We start from the raw sequence: 21778 nt of genomic DNA on the forward strand, positions 1-21778 counted from the left end.
GGGAATCGAACCAACGACCTCTTGGTGCATGGGTCGATGCTCAACCGCTGAGCCACACGGGCGGAGCAATAAAAATATTTTTAATCTTAATTTTCTTGTAAGTAAGATGTCTACATTCATAGGTCTAACAAATATTCAAGTGGAGATTGCTAGAACTGTGAATGATAAGTTGGTTTCGAAAGTCATTTAGCGGAATTTTTCTAAGGTAGACTAAATCAAGCTCTTTTTTCCCCTTTTCCATTCAAGATACTGGTCAACCCCTCAGATCCAGAAATTTAGAGAGAAAGCATTAGGTCTCTTGATTCAGCTAGAGTTGGGAAAATATCTGATACCTTTCAACATAAAGTTCTGCAATAAATTATCCTAGGATTTATGCAGCCAGACCACACCAGATCCAAAACAGAGCAATGCTGACTGGTACTAGAAGTTTAAACTTCTGTGATTTGGGTCCAGAGTTATCATAAGCCTGAAATTCTTCTTCTGTGCCTCCTGGAATTCACGGTCCATCAAAAATCCCATAGCCTTAACTCTTCTCTGAACATTCCTTTTGCTGTCCTGTTCGAATGGAAACGTACAGCCCTCTCTCGCTGTGGCTCTATCTCCCCTTATCCCTGGGCCTGCAGGTGACTCCAACCCATCCCCAGCTTTGAATGCCACCCCGGAGTAACTACTGCAGAATTCCTATCCCAGCCCTGGCCTCGTCCCTGAGCCCCAAGTGCGTAGGTCTGAGTCGACATCTCTAGTTAGCTTCTGGAATTTCTTTCTTTTCTTCTCTTTTCTCTTTTCTTTTCTTTTCTTTTTTTGGTACGTGTCCCTAGCGGGAACCAAACCCAGGACTCTCTGGTCCACAGGCCAACGCTCCAACCACTGAGCCAAACCGGCCAGGGCTGGAATTTCTAATGTTATTCTGCCAGAATAAATTATTGATTCGCGCAAACACCCAGTCGGCTCTTTTCTGTCTTTTTCATCTCTGTCAATGACTCTGCCCCCAGCTTAGTGCCTCAAGTCAAAAATCTAGAAGTTATTTTACCCTGGCAGGGCGGTCCAGTTGGTTAGAGCATCGTCCCGATATGCCATGGTTGAGGGTTCAGTCCCTGGTCAGGGCACATGCAAGAAGCAACCGATGAATGTATGGATAGGTGGAACGACAAATTGATCTTTCTCTCTCTCTCTTTCCCTCCCTTCCTTCCTGTCTAAAATAAAGAAAGAAAGAATAATGTTTTAAAATCTAGACATCACCTTGATGTTCCCCTTCTTTCCAGTAGCCACATCCAATCTGGGGCCGAGCGCTACAGGACCAGGATGGGTGGCAGTGCCACCTTCTCACTGACCCCACTGCTCAGCACCCTCATCTCTGCCCTGCACTCCCCCATGGCCCTCGCGCCCCCTCACTACGCATCCGCTTTGCTAAGTCCAGTCTGGTGAGGTTGAAAGCTGGCTGGTGTCCGTGTTAAAGGGGGTGGGAAGGGAGGTGGAAGTCAGTGAACGGGAGGAAGGAGAGCTTGCCGATGAAAAAGTCATAAAGCCTTGACCAGTTTGCTCAGCAGATAGAGCATCAGCCCGCAGACCAAGGAGTCCTGGGTTCAAGTCCAGCCAAGGGCACATACTTCGGTTGCAGTTCACCCCTGGTCCCAGTTGGGGTCGTGTGGATGGCAGCCAGTTGGTGTCTCTCTCTCTCACATCGATGTTTCTCTCTCTCTCTCTCCCCCTCCCACTCTGTCTGAAGATAAATGTAAAAATATCCTTGGGTGAGGATTATAAATAATAATAATAATAAAACATGTAATACCTGACTATTTAGGTAAGGGTACGCACCTCTTTTTTCTTAGATTGTCAAATAAAATTAAAAAATGACAGCAGCCAACACAGCAATAGCCACCCAGCGTGAATAAATCAAAAGTATGCCTCCCTACTGTTTGGTCAGATCAGCAAAAAATATATTTTTTGGTGTGCCACAGAATTTCTGTAATTCGTTTGTCCGCTCTGAGACCGAAAAGGTTGAAAACTGCTGTTTTAACCTAATGAAATTCACTGGAAAGGCAAGACCGATAAGAAAATTAAACGGACCTAGTGTGTCTTCCAGAACTGACTTCACAACCCTCCCTCCACTTGCACCCTGACTTGGTTACCCAGCCCCGCCGGCCTCCCCGTGTACCAAGCCGGGATGTTTGCCTCATGGCCTTGCGGCCCCCTGCCTGGGGGGTCCCCCCAGACGCCCTCGTGGCTAACTCCCTCACGTCCCTTAGACTGACGCTGAAATGTCACTTCATCCATGAAGTCTTTCCCAACTCCTAAATAAAAACCGGATCAACCCCAATGCCCCCTACCCCTCTCCTTTTTCTCCGGAGCACACTACTCCTGACCTGTTACGTACCTGCCTGTTCGCGTCCTGCCTGTGTTCCCCACTAGGATGTAAGTCCTGCGAGAGCAGGGGTTTGTTTTATGCCCGTACCCCAGCCTCGAGTAGTGCCTGGCGCACGGTGGGCCCATCATTTCTTGAATAAATGGACATATAGACATACTTCCTCCACTCTTCCCCACACAAAGGTCAGATAACTAACTGAATCCAGCCACCTTCTCTGCGTACTATAGCACTGCAACTTACGAGCAAACTGAACCTTTACGACGTGCCGGTTTGTCACCAGACGGGGACCGGCCTGCAGTCTGTGGGTCCTTGACTTTGTGCAGGAAAGAGCTCACAACACGAGTCCAGGGGGTTTGGAGAGTATGTTTACTAAAACTAGGGACAGTGACACAGGAAGGCCTCAGGGCAGAAGCAGCAACGGGGGAGCCTACGCAGTGCTCTGCTTTGCTCCCCAGAAATGGTCCCGGAAAGTGAGCCAAGGGGCTGCTGTGAGCTCACTGGAGAGGGAGACGGGATCAGGGCGTCAGCCCTGGGGGGGCTGCCGCTGCCCACCGCCCCTGGTTGCAAGTCTTGTTGGGGCTCTTAGAGTTTAGAAGGAAATACAAAGTTCATGCCTGAGAAGGGGCATGGCTGTGCTCTAATGTGAGTCTTGCCCAGCTGGTGGGCTCAGTGGTTGAGCGTCGACCCCTGCACCAAGAGGTCGCCAGTTCCATTCCCGGTCAGGGCACATGCTCAGGTTGTGGGCCCGATCCCCAGTGGGGGGCACGCAGGAGGCAGCCAATTGATGTTCTCTCTCATCGATGTTTCTATCTCTCTCTCCCACTCCCTTCTCTCCCTAAAAATCAACAAAAAGAAAATTTAAAATAAAGAAATAAATAAAGCAAGCCTTGCCCGTATCCTCTGTCTCCAGGGTTTTCTCTCCCTTCTGGGGGTGAGAACCTTAGCGGGGGTGGGGATTCAGCAGAATATCATCAGCTTTCCAGCTGCGTTTTTAATATGCTGAAGCATCAAAATGAGCGTTTAGGGGAGTATGGGTTACTCCCCGGTCAGCCTCACAGTTTTACTTTTATCTTGGGTCTGGCTCTAGTCAGGTTTCTGTTATTTGTTCCCCTGACTCTATCCGTCCTTGGGGTTGGCTGGCACAGATGGCACTCACTGGGTCTCTGTTCTCGATGTTCCCAGCCAGGGTGATTTAAGCGATGCGTTCTCTGGTTAGGGAGGAGAGGTGCAAACCATTTGCGCTCAAGTGTCCTTGGGGGGAAAGATAAGGTCTTGTGACCCACTAGCTGGCTGTGAGTTGTTCACATTGTTTGGCCTTGTTTAATTATCTTATCCTAGTGTCCCCATTCCGCCTGCCCAGGAATTTCCTCGCTTCCTACTACCCTGCCTTCCATTGACGTAGGAGGTCGGACAGGTTAACAGCAGGCTACACACTACACAACCATGCTGCCCATCGCTGAACAACCGCGTTCAGAAATGGCAAGGAAGTTAGAGATTTTCCAGTCATCCAAACCCCACATTTCTTTCTTCCCAGAGCACCAGCACTTCACTTCTGTGGCCCTAATATCCTCAGGACAAGAGCCGTAGCACCTCCTCCTGCACCCCCTGAAAAATACTTTCACTGCTGACACTGTCCGTTCCAGATGAGCTATACAAAAGGCAGGAAGCAGAACCACTGCCGGACCCACCTGCATCATATACACAGGGCTGGCTAAACCAACAGACTGCAGGGGTCTGTACTGTTCATGGTGAACAGTTGGAAGGAACATCCTTAAAGATATTATAGCTCATCCCCTCCCTCCCTAGTCCTCCTCCACCTCCTCTCCACCTCCACCCCAACAGTTACACAAAAACACTAAGTATTTATAAAGGAATTGAAGAACAACATAAGCCTGGCAGGAATCTGAAATCACTCCAGCCTCAAACTGAAATCACTGGCCCGGGAGGGCAGCCCTCAGAAGCACTGTGACTCAGCATTTTGTGGCGCCTGAGCCAGGAAATGAGATAATGGTCTTGCTCCTCCATGGCATGAGCTAAATGTGGAGTAAAATAAACGAGCTTCCTTTAAAACATGAAGTTGGTAACTGAAGTACCACAGTGCTCACAGTGACACAGGTTTGACTCAGTGTTTGGTGACAGGTAGGATGGGAGGAGGGGATGTGTCACCGAAGCACAGGGAATGTTCTGAAATAACTTGTTGACCCATGAAACCGGCCAAGAACAATGCTGACTACACCTACACTCAGAAATGGAGAAAGCATTGTAAATAAATGAAAACAATAAAAATATGAACTGTGGTGACTGGTATAGAGTCAGGGGGAAACAAACTTACGAGTTAGGGATGGAATTTTTTTTAAAATATGTCTTTATTGATTTTTTTAGAGAGAAGAAGGGAGAGATAGACAGAAACATCGATCGGCCGCCTCCTGCACACCCTTCTGGGGATCGAGCCCACCACCCAGGCATATGCCCTGACTGGGGATTGAACCAGGACCCCCTCAGTCATGGGATGATGCTCAATCCACTGAGCCACACCAGCCAGGCAGGATGGAATTTATCCAGCTACTCTTCACTAGGATATCAGGAGCCAAAATTGAAACATGTGAGGGTTTTTCCCTTTGCAAAAAAAAAAAAAGTAAAACTGAAACAAATGAGAAAAGTCCAGTTCTTTTTGACTCTGTGGGGCAGAAAGAAAACAAGATAAACTATGTGAAGGTCGCTGAAAGAGCAACATGCTGGATAGGACTCAAAGACCTGATGGAGGAGGAGAATATGGTCAGTGACAAGCATGGAGACCTTGAGAGGTGACATCATGAAAAAGGATGGAAGGGCAGTCCACACAGCAGTAGAGGAAACTGGGAAATCCCACTAAGGAAGCCATAAATAAAGACAATGAACAAAGATGTGAAGACAGCCTATATAGGCACATGGACAGAAAACAAAATCGCTCATTCTTACCCAGTTTTAGCTACTCGGTACGTATTAAGCGTTTGAATCCTCAAAACATGCCAGTGAAATAAATACTAGTAAATCCCACGTTACACATGAGGAAACAGCCTTGGGAGAGTAACTTGCTCAAAGCCCGTTGTTAATAAACTGCTGAGTCAGGCCAGCAACCCACACACTCTAACTCCACCACACTTAACACCGCCTCTTGTGAACATCTCAAAACGTGAAAAGGAAGTGGGGAGACAGAAATGATTGCGGCGTCACTGCACTCAAATCCAGATCGTGTGGGACACAGAATTTCCCCCAGGAAACCTAAAGTCTAATCATGGAGTCCAGACTCACGGCAAAATACCATTAAGCCCTGGCTGGTGTGGCTCAGTTGTTTGAGCATTGGTCCACTGAGAAGCTGCCAGTTCGATTCCTGGTCAGGGCACACACCCAGGGTTTGGGCTCAACCCCCAGCAGGGGATGTGCAGGAGGCAGCCTATCAACGTTTCGCCATTGGTCCACTGAGAAGCTGCCAGTTCGATTCCTGGTCAGGGCACACACCCAGGGTTTGGGCTCAATCCCCAGCAGGGGATGTGCAGGAGGCAGCCTATCAACGTTTCGCCCTCACGATGTTTCTATCTCTCGGTCTTCCTTTCTCTCCCTCTGAAAATCAATAATAACCTATTTTTATTTTTTATTATTATTTTTTTTATCCTCACCCGAGGATATTTTTCCATTTTTTGTACAGATAGAGTGGGAGGGAGAGAGAGGAAGGGAGAGAGAGAGAGAAACATCACGTGAAGGGACACATCGAGTGGCTGCCACCCGCACGACCAACCAGGGCCGGGGACAAACTGCAACTGAGGTACGTGCCCTTAGCGGGAACCGAACCCGGGTCTCTCAGGACCGCAGGCCCACGCTCTAACCGCTGAGCCAAACTGGCCAGGGCCATAATAACCTATTTTTAAAAAATACCATCGAAATTGCACGGCAGGCGTGTCTCCAAAAGGCACAAGCCAAGGGTCGTGCGGCCTCACATGAGACAGCAGCACCCACCGGGCTGTGGAACCCAGGAAGATGTCACGGAAGGAGCAACATTTCAGAGTGGATTTGTGGGAAGGGGAAGACATTGGGGGAAGGAGTGCCCCAGTTTCCCATCCGCTACTCCCCAGGGTCCCCAGGATACACGTGCAAACTCCTTGGCAGGTGCTCAAGGCCCTCCGCAGCTGCGCCTTAGGGAGTGCCAAGGAGGAGGGAGTGTCCGGAGACGCTGATGCCGGAGTCTTACTCCTCGTGCAGGTATCAAAGCATCGGAACATCTTGTGTCTTGTGCGTCCGCGTCTCTCCGAAGGGGTGAAGGCAGGCACTGCCTGGCTTGTTCTTCTGTAACACTCCCTCCCTCCCCCAGTCCAGGCGGCTGCTCATCTTAGCACGTGGCGGGGGCACAGCACACATTTCCTGCTGCCAGCGTGAACCAACGGGCATCGACACGGGTGACGGTGTGGCAGCCAGGCTGCTTCGTACCCCTAGACCTCCGGGGTCTGCTTACTCTAAATCTGCCAAGTGAGGGGCTGAAACCCATGACCCGGGTCCAAGGGGGGGACTGGGGGGGGCCCTAGCGGCGCGAACGGTCGCGAAGGACCCGAGACCCCTGGGGGGACCCGAGCGAGGACCAGGGCTGCAGGAGGTCATTTCATCAAGCGGGGAGGCGGCTGCGCCTCAAACGTCATCCGTGCGGTGCACGCTCGGAGGGTGTTTAGAAATGAAAGGGTTTCCCTCAACACACGGGAGGGGAGGAAATGTGGGGGGTCGAGCAATCGCAACTGGTAGCACGTGACCGCTGTGCTCTCCCGTGTTGAACGTCTGCAAATGCCCTGATGCGAAGCCCACGGCCACGCGCCCCCAGCTGCCGCTTTTCGCCGTAGCCCCGAGGGAACCGGACCCGAGGGGCCGCCGGGGCCTGCGGTTCCGAGGTTCCCCGCCGGAGCGGCCCCGAACGCCCTTCGCGGGAGCCCAGGGCTCGGGTCGGCCCGACCCCGGCCGCGGAACAGCCCCGGAGGTGGGCGAGCGCCCCGCCCGCTGCGTCACCACCCGACGCGCGCCGGGGGCGGGCCCCGCGCGGTGACGTCACGGCGCGCCGTGCGCCGGGTCAAAGTTGAGCCCCGCCCCCGCCTCTTCCTCGCTGTCTCCTCGGCCTGCGCTGCCGCGACGCCGCTCCGTCCGCTCCGCCGCCTCGCTGCCCGAACGCTGCCCGGCCGGCCGCCATGGCGAATGTGGTGGACACGAAGCTGTACGACATCCTGGGGGTGCCGCCCGGCGCCAGCGAGAACGAGCTGAAGAAGGTACCGGGGAGCGAGCGGCCGGGCGCGGAGTGCGGGGCGCGGGCCTGCGCGGCGGGGCGGCCAGGCCGCGCTCCGGGGGCCCGCGAGCCGGCGCCGGGCCCAGGCCGGGGGCGGCGGCGGCCAGCCCGGCTGCTGCGGGCCGCGCGCCCCGGCCTCGCCTGACCTTGGCCGCCGCCCCGCCCGCCCGCGCCGCAGCACCCAGCCCACCGCTGCGCGCACACGGGGCGCTCCCTCCTCCCGCCGCGGGCCCGGGTCACCAGCCTGGAAAAACAGGTTGGACCGAGGCGCCCGCGCACCCGGCCGGGAGAGCCGTCCACCCGCGTCGGGCGGGCCCGGGCCCGGCGGGAGGGAGGCCGGAGGGAGGGTCGCGCCGCCGCCGGGGCCGCGGGGCAGGCGGCTGTTCGTGGGCGCCGCGGCCGCGCCGCACGTCCTCCCCCTGCGCGGCGACCCGGGCGGCGGGGGCCTGCGTACGGGCGTGTGGTCTGGACAGGTAGCCCGGCGGGTCCGCACCCGCTTCCGGAAGGAGCGTGGGTCCCGGCCAAACACCTGAGTGTCCGCCGACTAAAAATAAACGCGAGGCCTCGGGGCGCGCGGCGCAGCGCGGGGAGCTTGGGGGCGCAGGGCCCCGGCGCCCGACGACGCCCCCGCGGCCTCCTCCGGGGCCCAGAGCACCCGGACCCGCTCCCTGGGCGGCGGGACGGGGACCGCGGAGAGGCAAAGGGACTTCCTGTTGCCTTACCGGAAATGCCGGCCTATTATGTAATGCACGCCGGTGAGTGGAGCCCGGGGTGCAGGGGAGCTCGGCCCCCTCCGTGTACGCCCCCTCCCTTGGGAGGCCGGGGTCACCCGTCACGACGACCCCGGGTTGGCCCTCCCGCGTGGAAGTGGAACGTGACCGGGGAGCCCCTCTTGGCTTTTTCCTGATGTTACAATTAGAGGCGCCATTGTGAGCCGGGCTTGTTACCTTGGCCGGGTTTTTACCAATAACGTCCTGCAGTTTGTAAACCTTAACAAGCATTTCTGGGTCGGGTTCATTGGAGTCCTCTTGACCCCGTTGCTGGCCATCAAAGACATTTGACAGTAGTGAAAATACAGAGTTTTTCAGTATTTTTTTTTTTTCTTTCTGTGTCATTGTTTCATTGTTTGTGTCTGGCTTCAGTATAACCTGTTTTTAAGTGTAACTGCTGTCTGCTTTATTGTATTAAATTAGGGAATGAACAGTGTTAAGGTGGAAAACACCAATCATCCCAGTGAATAATAAAAGCTTTTGGGGGAAGGTTATGAACGTAGAGCATTGTTTCTCAGAAAAGTGGTTATTAAGTTAATATTCAGAAATCTGTAGACTGGTTTTTGTATATAACTCCCCCCTTTTTTTATTCTTTATTGAAGGCATACAGGAAGTTAGCCAAGGAATACCATCCTGATAAGAACCCAAATGCTGGTGACAAAGTAAGTTATTTGAGACGTCCCCCCCTGAGGTTTCAGTTTAAAACTTAGTTGCCCTCCTTGATAAAACGAATGTTGTAAGAAAAGTCCGTTTATGCCCCTGACCCAGGTTTTCATGTTAAGTGTTTTGGTTTTGTAACAGGAATACTAACATTCGGGGCAGTGGTAGGTGATAAATAGGGCAGGAAGCAACCCAAAGGCAAGGTGCAGCTTTCAGAATGAAGTGGGCTCTGGAGTCCCGTAGCCTTTCCCCCCTCTTCTGTTTGAAAATCCAATGTTTTCCTTTTTCTTTACAGTTCAAAGAAATAAGTTTTGCGTATGAAGTGCTATCAAATCCTGAGAAACGCGAGCTGTATGACCGATATGGAGAGCAAGGCCTGCGGGAAGGCAGTGGCGGAGGCGGTGGCATGGATGATATCTTCTCTCACATTTTTGGTGGGGGGCTGTTTGGCTTCATGGGCAATCAGAGTAGAAGTCGAAATGGCAGAAGAAGAGGAGAAGACATGATGCATCCACTCAAGTGAATATCTTTTTTCTTTAAAAAGAAAAAAATTAAGTACTTTTATTTTCAAGTAGTAATTCTCAATAGGAGAGAAAAGGTATCAAAAAATGTTTTAGTCTTCATCAGAAAATAAAGCCTTCCATTAGCCTTACTATTCTCATTCGGTGACTAAGTTGAATTTGATAACCTGGGTGTTTGCATTTTCCTACAAATCTTAAAAGGTGTTTTTACTGAGTAGGAAGATGGTTTTGTTGATATGCTTCTGAGGCATACTGTATGGCTTGAATTTTCAATTATGAAGTTTCTCTTTTTTGAAGTATTTAAATCTTCCAAGTTACCTTTTATATAAAGACATACAAATTTAGTGACTACCTGGATAGTTTGTTTACATATTATAGTCACTCATTACTTGATCCTCAGCAAGAACTCTCTGATTGGTTTCCATGGAGCTTGCTGGCTTCAAGCCTGACATTAACCTGCCAACATATGAATGGTGTCTGACCTTGATCTTAGACTGATTTTATGAGCCTGCCTCAATTTGAAAATAGCTTTTGTACTTTGTAAAATTTGTGAATTCGTGTATCCTGTTAACTTTTCATAAACTAGTAATGGTTTTATCAGCAAATGCTAGAGGCTGAATTTCAAATATTTGAAATACTTCATATTATTCATTTGAGCAGATTAGCAGACGTAAAGCATAATCTGTTACATTGTTTGAGCCTCGTTCTTAAATTTGTATTTTAAAAGAATTTGCTCTCAGAAATAAGTGATCATTTGGATATAACATTTTATGCGGTATAATTTCATGCAGTAATACTCGTGTGGGTTTATTTTGACATATTTTTCTTGACAAAGAAATGGTCTAAAGTGAATAGGATCAAGAGTGTTTGCTGTACCTTATAGTTCTTTATATCTCCTTTAAAAATTTGGTTTCATACTATGCAGTAAATGCAGTTTTATTTCGTACTGTTTTATTTTCCCTGTTAAGGGAGCATTTCTTTTTGGATGGCTTTATGATATTTCGTTCCATGGTTAATCAATCATTTACCTTTCCTATCGGATGTTGCCAGTTTTTTCCTACACTCAGTAATGCTGCTGTGAGTATCTATATGCAGCTGTCTCTTTGGCAGAGGTTCCCAGGCAAGCATCAGTGTTTTGAGGCAGATAAATACACCTCAGTTTCCTTGTAGAAATTGTGCCAGTTGAGTCCCGCTGGTACAGGGTTCCAGCTTCGCCGGACCATTACCCACGTTTTTCCTTTCTTGGCCATGTTTGTTGACTTGAGGATTTTTCTGGCCTCTTAGATAGTGGTTTTGCATACTAAGTATAATTTAATTTGTCAGAGGAAAAGACCTACCTGTTTGTTTTCTGTAAATGGTTAAAGGTTTTTACGAAATATAAAAGGTGTAACCAGGTGTTTTTGTCCAAAGTGAATCTGTAGGTATGGCATTACTTGGCAGTGCTGGTAAGTCCATTAGTGTTTTGTTTTTGTACTGCCTAGAACGTATAAAGTTTTAGTTCAATATAACAATTTTGAGAAAGTTTAAATACCACAAAAGATAATGTTCTTTGCAAAATACTTCCAACTATTTTTTGCTTTTCTATTTTAAACTAAATCTGTACTACTGAAGGAGATTTTCAAACATAGTTAGGATAAGACCAAACTAAATGCATGAAGAGTGGTTTGAGACATGGCATGTGTAGGGGTTTTGAGGTTACTTTGGAAACGAATGTCCTGTGATTCATGTATGCTATATGAATAAAGGCAAGGTGGCCTTTATCAGTTGTATATTTTTAAGAGACTTTAACTTGATCTTTTTTGGGTTATAGACTTCTGAAAATTTGGTAAGAATTGTTTATACAATTTTGCTTATAATTCACTGGGTTCTTCAGAGCTTTAAACATTGTTGTAGGCTCTCTGTTAAAAACCTGTCCTTTTCCTCCTCTGTCACACTGTAGATAAGGCCACTTTCTTTTCTGAAACACGCACTCTGCCTCCCGTAAGTTATAATAGGACTTAGTACTGTAGCCTTTCTAAATTGTCCGTGGAGGGAACGTGGCCTTGCTTAACCTCTCTGTGCCTGTTCTGTCTTGTATAATGGGGGTGCCTCCTCCTGAGGACTAGATGAGGTGAAGGGCTCCTGCCTGAGGCCCGAAAAAGGTGGTGGCACTTGAGTCTGTCAGGAAATGCAGCACAGCAAACTGTTGGTCCTGTAGGTTCTGGCTTTGAGTGCCATCTGTACTGTCCACAGCCATCAAGTCTTTCTGCTAATTTGAACCCCAAAATAAAACCTCAGTCAGTTGGCTTAATGAAAGGTATTTTTTAAATCTTTGTTTGAAAAGGTTATAGTGGAATATACTGTTTGGACTATCATTTATGTCGTGTATCTAACAGAACTTGGCAAAATTGTGTTGAACCTCATTCTTGTCTCCCCAGAGTGTCTTTAGAAGACCTGTATAATGGCAAGACAACCAAACTACAACTCAGCAAGAACGTGCTCTGCAGCGCATGCAGCGGGTGAGTGTGTGTTGTTTATGAAATGAACTTCCTCTGCTCTTTCAGTGGCACATTGTGTCTATCTCAGGTACACGTTGTTCACAATGTAAAACTCACTGCCCAACAGAGAGCATTTTCTGATCTCTCCGAAAATGAGTTTAATGAGCAGTCATCGAGGGGTGGAAGCTGAAGCTGAAAAGCACAGTTCCTGTTTATCGTGGTCTGTGGGCAAAAATCTAATTGATGCTTTTGCTTGATTTAGCCAAGGTGGAAAGTCAGGGGCTGTTCAGAAGTGTAGTGCCTGTCGGGGTCGAGGTGTCCGCATCATGATCAGACAGCTGGCTCCGGGGATGGTACAGCAGATGCAGTCTGTGTGTTCCGACTGCAACGGAGAAGGTGCGTGTGCCAGGCTGTCGGGCTGGAACAGGCGGGAGCACAGAGATGGGAGGGGCATGCGGCGTTTGTTTCTCAGCATGTTTGTGTCATCTGATTAAAGAAAAGCTACAGAGAATTCTAAACGAGAAATGTGAAAATACTTGTTCCACCATAGGCCCGGTGAACACAGGTGAACAGTAAATTTGTATTATGTTCAGTGAAGTGTTCCTCTTTTCTAACAACAAAAAGATGGACAAAGTGTTTTGTCCCTTCTGATTTAAAAGGTTATATTTGAGCCCTGGCCGGTTTGGCTCAGCGGTTGGAGCGTCGGCCTGCGGTCTGGAGAGACCCGGGTTCGGTTCCCGCTAAGGGTACATACCTCGGTTGCAGTTTGTCCCCGGCCCTGGTTGGTCGTGCGGGTGGCAGCCACTCGATGTGTCCCTTCACATCGATGTTTCTCTCTCTCTCTCTTCCTCTCTCTCTCTTCCTCTCTCTCCCTCCCGCTCTATCTGAACAAAAAATGGAAAAATGTCCTCGGTTGAGGATTAAAAAAAATAAAATGAAATAAAAGGTTATATTTGATAAAGAAGGAAACATCAAACTGTTTAGTTACCATTCTGATGGGCGGTTTTACTGTAAGCTTTAGCTTTTGAGGCTAGATACTGGAATTGAACATCTCACAGAAGTAAATATTTCGAGCTTTGAATGGTTTCTGAAACTGCTGCTCACCTCTGCCCGCTAGTGCTCTTCTAGTCAGAGATAATAGGGAAGTCACTGGGCATGGCTCTCTTCCAGGTAAACATAACTTACGTAAACAAGGGCATGCCCAGTTTGGCCTGCGGGCCTTAGAGCAGTGCGATCCAAAAGAATTTTTCTATGACGGGAATGTTTTGCATATGCGATGTCTAGAACAGTAGCCACAAGCCTCTGGTAGCTGCTGAGTCCTTGGAATGTGGCTAGTGTGACTGAGGAACTACGTTCTAACTACTGCATTCCAACCTAAATAGCCACGGCTTGCTAGTGGCTGCCATGTTGGATAACACAGTTTTAGAACATCCTTCCCCAGGTTGCTTCTGGAAATGATGGGATAATTTGGAGGAGCTGCGTATTACAGTTCTTTGCTAAAGGGTCTCAGTGCATTTTATGTTATCATAGTCCCTGGCAGTTTCACTATCCAGAAACCCAAAGTTGCCAGATCTTCCCAAGTACCAATGCTATTTTGAGTAACTGGTATTTTGCCATCAGTGTTCAGAAACAGTCTCCGAAGTTATTGATTATACATATCCTAAATATTAAAGTGTTCCAATAATCAGCCATTAGAAATCGACATTTTTTACAATCTATTATATACAGTTTAAATTTTATTTTATTAGACACTAACCAAACATTTCGGAAGAATGCATAGGGGAGAAAAACTACAATGTTCTGAACACGGTGTGGAGGTCCTTGGTGCTGGGTGACTCTGCCCTCGCCCGCGGGTCAGAAATTGTCAGTGAGAGTGAACCTCAGCCAGCGGGTCCATAGCAGGGCACTTGAGCAGTTTGGGGTCTGGAAATATATAAAATCCACTGCCAACTGTACAATGCAATAACGAGCCATGATACTGAAATTATTTGGGTTCTCTGTTCAGTGGTTAAACTCATAAGACAGACTGAAAACAAAAAATGAAGAACAAGTCCAGCATCTGACCACCCATTTTGTTTCCATGACCCTCGGGCTTTGTTTTCGCTTTAGGAACTAGAGTCAGGAGCCAAGAGAGTATTTTAAGATTCATCATACTCTGAAATAGAGGAGACGGGTAGCTCAGTCCCTCAGGTAACCATAAGTAAGATGTGAGTTTTTGTTAATTAAGAATGATACTTGAAACAAACCTTTTTTTTTTTTTTTTTGATTTTCACCTGAGGACATTTTTCTATTTTTTGTTCAGATAGACTGGGAGGGAGAGAGAGGAAGAGAGAAACATCGACGTGAAAGGGACACATCAAGTGGCTGCCACCTGCACGACCGACCAGGGTTGGGGACAAACTGCAACCGAGGCACGCGCCCTTAGCGGGAACCGAACCCGGGTCTCTCCAGACTGCAGGCCGACGCTCTAACCGCTGAGCCAAACCGGCCAGGGCGAAACAAACCTTAGATAGCCATTAAAGGAAGTTCAGAGAATGTAGTTAGTTAATAAAGGCATAGCAAGAACTGTCTTCCTGAAGAGTTTAGTCAAGTAGTCTCACTGGAAGTTTGAATGACCTCTTTTTCCAGGAGAGGTCATTAATGAAAAGGACCGCTGTAAAAAATGTGAAGGGAAGAAGGTGATTAAAGAAGTCAAGATTCTCGAAGTCCACGTAGACAAAGGCATGAAACATGGACAGAGAATTACATTCACTGGGGAAGCAGACCAGGCCCCAGGAGTGGAACCAGGAGACATCGTTCTTTTGCTACAAGAAAAAGAACATGAGGTAATTTCCTTTATGTTTGTTTTATTTAGAAATGTGTGTTGTGTGCAAGATACAGGTTAGATGTGTTTGGGTTTCCTGGAGCAACACTGAGCATAGAATGAAGTTAAGTGGTCTGGCTGAGTCCATAGAGCTGACTTGTTTGGTAGACCAGAAGGCAGGTATAGTCAGAAGCACTGCAGGGGTCAGATTTAGTCCCAACTTGGCCATTGACCAGCACTGTAACCCTGTGTAGTCTTGTCTCTGGACCAGATGATTCAGGGCAGCTTATTTTCACCGTGGCATTCCTTTGATGGGTGGTGGGTGGACATGGCTTCAGTCCTCAGCTGATCTGTTGGTTTGCTTTACACACTGGGTATCCAGGCGAACTTTTCTTAAAAGATTCTGCAGTTTTAGATTTGTTTGTTTGTTTCGTTTTAAACTTCTTAATGAGTGTGTATTGCATTGAGTATGTACTACATTGAGTGTGTACAGGCAGAATTAACTGGTCCAATGGTGTGGTCTAGTGTGTGTTACTTTGTACCATTGTACCTGTATTTAAGGTGCTTCTATAGTATACTGTAGACCTTTTCGTGCAGAATATATGGAGCTATTCATGTAACAGCCCTTTAGTAATCACCCAAATCCTTGAATATAGGCGCAGTTGACAGGGCTCTGGCTTTGTCCTTGGTCACGTTGACTCAAGTTCCTCTGAAAGTCTTCATATTACAGGTCAACCACCTGTTTTTAAAATATATTTTTATTTATTTACTTTTTAGAAAGAGAGGGAGAGAGAAACATCTATCAGCTGCCTCCTGCACGCCCCCTACTGGGGAATGATCCTGCAACCCGGGCATGTGCCCTGACCGGGAATCGAACCACGACCTCTCAGTCCATGGGACAATGTACAGTCCACTGAGCCACACTGGCTGGGCATCACCTTCTTAGTTTACATGAAAACATTCTCCCATTTGATGGTGATTTCTACAAATAAAGTGTTTAAAATCACTTCAAGAACTCAGTAGGATGAATTCACATCAAGATGCAGAATCTGGGAATTTGATTGTGTTCATTCCCTCACTGGGTTACGAGTTGCTGTCCTGCCCTAGCCTTTCTCAGGGTGTACTGGTTAAACTTCGTGCCTCAGCGAAGCTGTATGTAAATTACTGTATGTATCTTGGCTGTCTGTGGATATTGCCAATCCTGTGAAAAGCAAGGGTCTCTTAGATTGCTGAAAAATAGTAATTTCTAGAATTCTGCCTTAGGGTCTTATATGTTAAAATATTTAACTTTGACAAGATTCTCTGTGAACTGGCGCCGAGCCACTCCCTCATTTGTTCAGCTTTGCCTTCCATGCACAGCACAGGGCACCATACAGGGCAGCAAAGGCAGAAGGAGACACAGCCAAGGCATTGAGGTGTTTAGTCCGCCTGGGCATAGAGCAAGCCCTATGAGCCGTGTGGGTACTCTCGTGGACACATCTCGGGGGGTGGGGTTTGGGGATGGTTATCCCATGGTGTCTAGCAGTGCAGCAGTGGAAGGGTGGTGAGGAAGTCAGAGGAGAGTAGAAATCATGGTTTTGGTGTTTTGGCAAAGGACCTAGGTTCCCATTCACCAGCTTTGGCCTCCCTTGGGCTTGGCCTAACTAAACCAAAGCCGGTCCTCTCAGAAGGCCATTGCTGAGTCAGATGAGGTGATGCTGCTTTGCTTTCGTGGGCCGTGGTGGGTTTGGAGATAAGTCACTATAAGTTGTTGGCAGCTGTGGAATTGCATGGGATTTCTGACAGTAGATGTCACTGGTTGTCTAAAGTAGAAAGTAGGAAATAGTAAATAAAAGTCAGCATGGAAGTTCATCTAGGAAGAGGTCAGGGTTGTTCCTTCTTGGTTTTATTATGACCAGTAAAGTAAATTTAAGCTCAAGATGAGGTTTAGGTAATTGTTTAATTTATACCACTGAAAATATTCTGAAGCTTCTGAAGAAAACTTGACTAGTTTGAACTAGATCATGAAACATCTTGTATTTTGTTTTGTTTTGCTTTCGCTCCCAGCACTTGTGCTGAAGTGACTGTAAGGCCGTGAGATTAGGGTGGGTGCTTACCCGAAACAGTAGATAAATCTTCTGACGAAAAGCATTGAATTTGGGGAGTGTGGTATATCGCATGTACTCATCTTTCAGTGCATGCCTGTGTACGTGTGCTGGTGGTCTGGCTGCCACAGTGCATTTGTGCACAAAGGACCAAAGGACCTGGTAATACTAGTCCCTCCTCTATACTCTGCATTTGTTTTTCAGAAATTATGTAGCTTTTAAGTGGTTTGCTAGCTAACCACCACCCCAAAAACAGTTGTTGTTGTTAATCCTTACCTGACCATATTTTTTCATTTATTTTCAGATAGAGTGGAAGGGAAGGAGGGAAGGAAGGAGGAAGAGAGAAAGAGAGAAACATTATGTGAGAGAGACACATTGATTGGTTGCTTCTTGTACACCCCCAACTGGGGCCAGGGATGGGCCACAGGCTGACACTCTAGCCACTGAGTCAAACTGTCCAGGGCCTGATAACATTTTTTTTTTTATCCTCACCTGAGGACATTTTTTTTCATTTTTTGTTCAGCTAGAGTGGGAGGGAGAGAGGGGAAGAGGGAGAGAAACATCGACGTGAAAGGGACACATCTAGTGGCTGCCTCTCGCACGACCCAACCAGAGCCGGGGACACTCTGCAACTGAGGTACGTGCCCTTAGCGGAAACCAAACCCAGGTCTCACTAGACTTCAGGCGGACGCTCTAACCACTGAGCCAAACTGGCCAGGGTAACATTTTTTATTGGAATCACCAATCCAAGAACATGGGACCCTTCTTGTTTCCTACTTCTAGCATAACTTTTTTTGTTTTGTTTTTGACAGCATGTTTATTAAAGTTGGGGACAGTAAAACAAGGAAGGGCTTAGGACAGAAGAAGCAACAGGAGAGAGCCTAGGCAAGGCTGCTTTAGCTCACTGGAAAATCAGAGAAGGGGGGCCTTGGAGACAGGTTCAGGGGGTTAGTCAGGGACAAGTTGTCGCTGCTTATTGGTCCCCTGGTTGTAAGTCTTGTGGGGTCCTTTAGATTTAGGAGATGCAGGCCTAGGAGGGAAGAAAGGCATGGGCGAGCTCCCGGGAGGGAGAGGGCACTAACACAGCTTTAACTAAAGGAGGTTTGGTTTCAAATGGTTGGAGTTTCCTGGGGCTGCTGGGGCTGCTGGTCCAGGACCATTGGTCAAGATGATGGTTAGAGATGAACTTTTCTTCATGGGTAGATTTAGGAGGATAATTTGGGGAAAGAGAATATCTTTCAGGTTTTCTCTTTTCTCCAAGTGAACTATCCAACATTCTTTGGAAGAGAGACTTATATTTTTAAAAATCTGGGTGACCTTTTACTACCGTTAATTTTATCTTAAATTTCAAAAGTTATGGGTATGATATTTGTAAGCTCTCATAAGCCAAAATTACAAGTCAGACGTGTGAAGTTGGATGTATTTTTTTCTGTGCATTGAAAGCTTGGAGACATTCTTGATGTTTATTGAATAACCTTTGTATTGTGTAGTCCACGGGTTTACTCTGTGTGATTTGCATTCCTCTAAGCAGGTTTGGAATTTTAGGTGAGATGAAGCTCGTTTATACATGTGTGAAGCTTGGGACTTAAGCTCCTTCGGTGGTTGAGCATTGCTGGTTGAACTTTGGCCCTCTAACCCTTGCCCTTGTTAGGATCACATCTGGGGAACACTCCAAGGGTGAGTCGGTTCTGCAGAATCCCCTTGGGCCTTCTGCACCTTTCTGCTCCAAGGCAAGGTCCGGAAATGGGCCTGTAGAGTAGAGTGTACCTGTGTCTGTTTCTGGAGCCTCAGCTATGACTCGTGTGTGAGCCATTGTTTTCCCAGTTCTAGTGTTTGCCTGATAGAAGTTTCTGGCGTATTAACTTGAGGATAGCTAGGTTTTCTTACATAAATTTAGGGATTTACGGATGGTGGCAGTTTGGCTTTTGCGGTGAATGGTAAAGTTAAGGTTTAAAGTGGATTCAAGGAACAAAGCACAAGAGTGTAACTCCGCAGTCTTTTTTTTTTTAAATGTGTCTCATGTGCTTGCTTTGCAGGTGTTCCAGAGGGACGGCAATGACTTGCACATGACATATAAGATAGGACTTGTCGAAGCCCTCTGTGGCTTCCAGTTCACGTTTAAGCACCTGGATGGGCGGCAGATTGTGGTGAGATACCCCCCCGGCAAAGTCATCGAACCAGGTGCGCCTTGTTTTCTCTGGTCCGGGATTCCATGTGCTTGTTTATAATGTGTTTTTTATAGTAGGTGATTCTTAAAGTAATACTATTGAGCACTTTTCTTGTTGGATAACATTTTTAATACTTCCCCCATGACTTACTCACGTACTAGGGTGTGTCCGTGTGGTTCGAGGTGAAGGAATGCCGCAGTATCGTAATCCCTTTGAAAAAGGTGATCTTTACATCAAGTTTGATGTGCAGTTTCCTGAAAACAACTGGATCAACCCAGATAAGCTTTCTGTAAGTTTCTCCTCCATTTAAGCAACAGGTGACTGACCTTGAGTTGAATAATAATTGTGTTTGTCACCTTCCATTTGTTTATGGTGCCAAGATTAGATCACAATATATAAAGTTTTGCTGTTTAAGTATTTTGAGTGATCAGTGGGCTATCCTTGTTATTGAAACGAGGGTTGCTGGTGTCCGTGTTTATGGGGTCAGGGGGAAGGCAGTAAAGGAGTAGAGCGACTGTGGTGTGCGTGGTGAGGTGGGCTCCCGGGGAGCAGGTCCCTTGCCTGAAGGAGGCCAACGCACCCCTCCCCCGTTCCCCACCTAGCATCCGGCTCTCCCAGCAGGAAGGCATGTCTGCCGTCACATTTCCAGTGTTTCACAGCGGGCAGCTGTTTTGTTTTTCCTACGCGATGGATGGGTTGCACAAAAGATGTATGTAGGGTTGGCCTGTGGGTTGTCAGTTTTGGTCTCTGGCTTAAAGTGCAAAGGCATCAATTTATTTATTTATATATTTTTATCCTCACCCAAGGACACTTTTTCATTTTTTGTTCAGATAGAGGGGGAGGGAGGGAGAGAGAGAGAGAGAAACATCGACGTGAAAGGGACACATCGAGTGGTTGCCACCCGCACGACCCAACCAGGGCCGGGGACACACTGCAACCGAGTTATGTGCCCTTAGCAGGAACCGAACCAGGACTCTCTGGACCGGAGGCCGGCACTCTAACCAGCCAGGGCCAAACCAGCCAGGGCTAAAGACACCAATTTTAATTTCGAAGAAGTATGCACCTTGGATTGTAGTATGAAAAGGGAAGTTAATGAAGGTATTTTACAGCTAACCTTTTTTGTTTTAATGAAGGAACTAGAAGATCTTCTGCCATCTAGACCAGAAGTCCCGAACATAATTGGAGACACAGAGGAGGTAGAGCTTCAAGAATTTGACAGCACTCGGGGCTCAGGAGGTGGGCAGAGGCGTGAGGCCTATAATGACAGCTCGGATGAAGAAAGCAGCAGCCACCACGGACCAGGAGTGCAGTGTGCCCATCAGTAAACTGCACCCCGTCGCACAGGTGGACTCTCTCCACGTTTCCTGGTTTATTTTCAGCGATCCAGCTGGAGGGTCTGATCAATCCGAACGAACTGATGGACATTTCTTGGTCTGTGTGTAACTTTTAAAATCGGTGTAGTATCTACAGAGTGTATAATTTAAACTAACCACAAAGCTCTACGTCTTCATCCTGACTGTTCTGTAGCAGAGTAAAGCACTTGACAGGAGGCAGGACTCTCACACATGAGTTACAAGTTTCAGTCCTGGGTCTGTGCTCGGTTTTTATCAGTTTTGTGTAGATTTTTTTGTTTCATATTTGCAATTCAAAGCCCACATTGTAAAGTTTGTGTACAATTTGTCCTGAAGCTTTGTGTTTGGCTGCACCTGCATAATAAGCTGCTACAAATAGAATAAAGAATTTCAGAGCCTGTATCTTGTTTAGGTGCATGGAAATGGGCTTTGCACACAGTGGGTTTGGAGCTGACTGGGAACAATGGGAAGTTACATCAGCTGTGGTTGTCAGGTTGGGTTTTGTTTTTTTTCCCTTTTTTTTTATCATCTTGTGAAAGGTTTCAAAACTCAATAATAAAATGCAGTTGATGTAAATTATTTTTGTGTCACATTTTTAGGAGGAAGAACACATTTTCTTTTAAACTTGATTTTAAAGCCCAGCTAGTTTGGCTCAGCCCATGAGCATCGACCCCTGCACCAAGAGGTCGCTGGGGTTAGGGCACATGCCAGGGTTGTGGGCCTGATCCCCAGTGGGGGGGCATGCAGGAGGCTGCCAATTGATGTTCTCTCTCATCGATGTCTTTATCTCTCTCCCTTACTCTCTAAAATCAATACAGCGAAATTATTTTAGAGGGAGAGAGAAACATCAGTCATTGATCAGTTGCCTCCTGCACATGCACCAACCGGTAATCAAGCCTGCAATCTGGGTATGTGTCCTGACCGGAAATCGAACCCACCACCTTTTGGTGTAGGGAACACGCTCCAACCAACTGAGCCACACTGGCCAGGGCAGGAGGAAGAATATATCTTGAACTGTAAAATGTGTCCTTAAACTGGAAGGTGTATTCTTAGTTCTGGTTCTTAAACAGCCCTTAAAAACCCATTGTCCTGAAGCTGATGCCTCAGGCACCTGCCCATTGGATAGTTTTAAAAGGCAAACGAAAGTTGGATGTGTTGGTAGAAACAGGCTTTATTGGCTTCAATTGATGCTCTGTAAAGTCAAGGACATCTTCAGTTATATGAACTCCGTTACGACCCTGGGCCCTGGGGTGACATAGCTTCTGTATCTCCGCCCCAACAC

General features: G+C 47.5%; 1 protein-coding gene across 1 annotated transcript; it reads left to right on the forward strand.

Annotated features, from left to right (window-relative positions):
- Positions 1-7489: 7489 nt before the first annotated feature.
- DNAJA2 (DnaJ heat shock protein family (Hsp40) member A2) lies at positions 7490-21075 on the forward strand. Its single transcript, XM_036275576.1, has 9 exons — positions 7490-7644; positions 9034-9093; positions 9387-9610; positions 12030-12110; positions 12352-12485; positions 14718-14914; positions 19013-19157; positions 19306-19433; positions 20278-21075. The coding sequence occupies exons 1-9, from the start codon at positions 7567-7569 to the stop codon at positions 20467-20469; spliced, it is 1239 nt and encodes a 412-aa protein (XP_036131469.1). The 5' UTR covers positions 7490-7566; the 3' UTR covers positions 20470-21075.
- The last annotated feature ends 703 nt before the right edge of the window (positions 21076-21778 follow it).

This window comes from Molossus molossus, unplaced genomic scaffold (genome assembly GCF_014108415.1).
Source record: "Molossus molossus isolate mMolMol1 unplaced genomic scaffold, mMolMol1.p scaffold_m16_p_21, whole genome shotgun sequence".
NCBI lineage: Eukaryota > Metazoa > Chordata > Mammalia > Chiroptera > Molossidae > Molossus > Molossus molossus.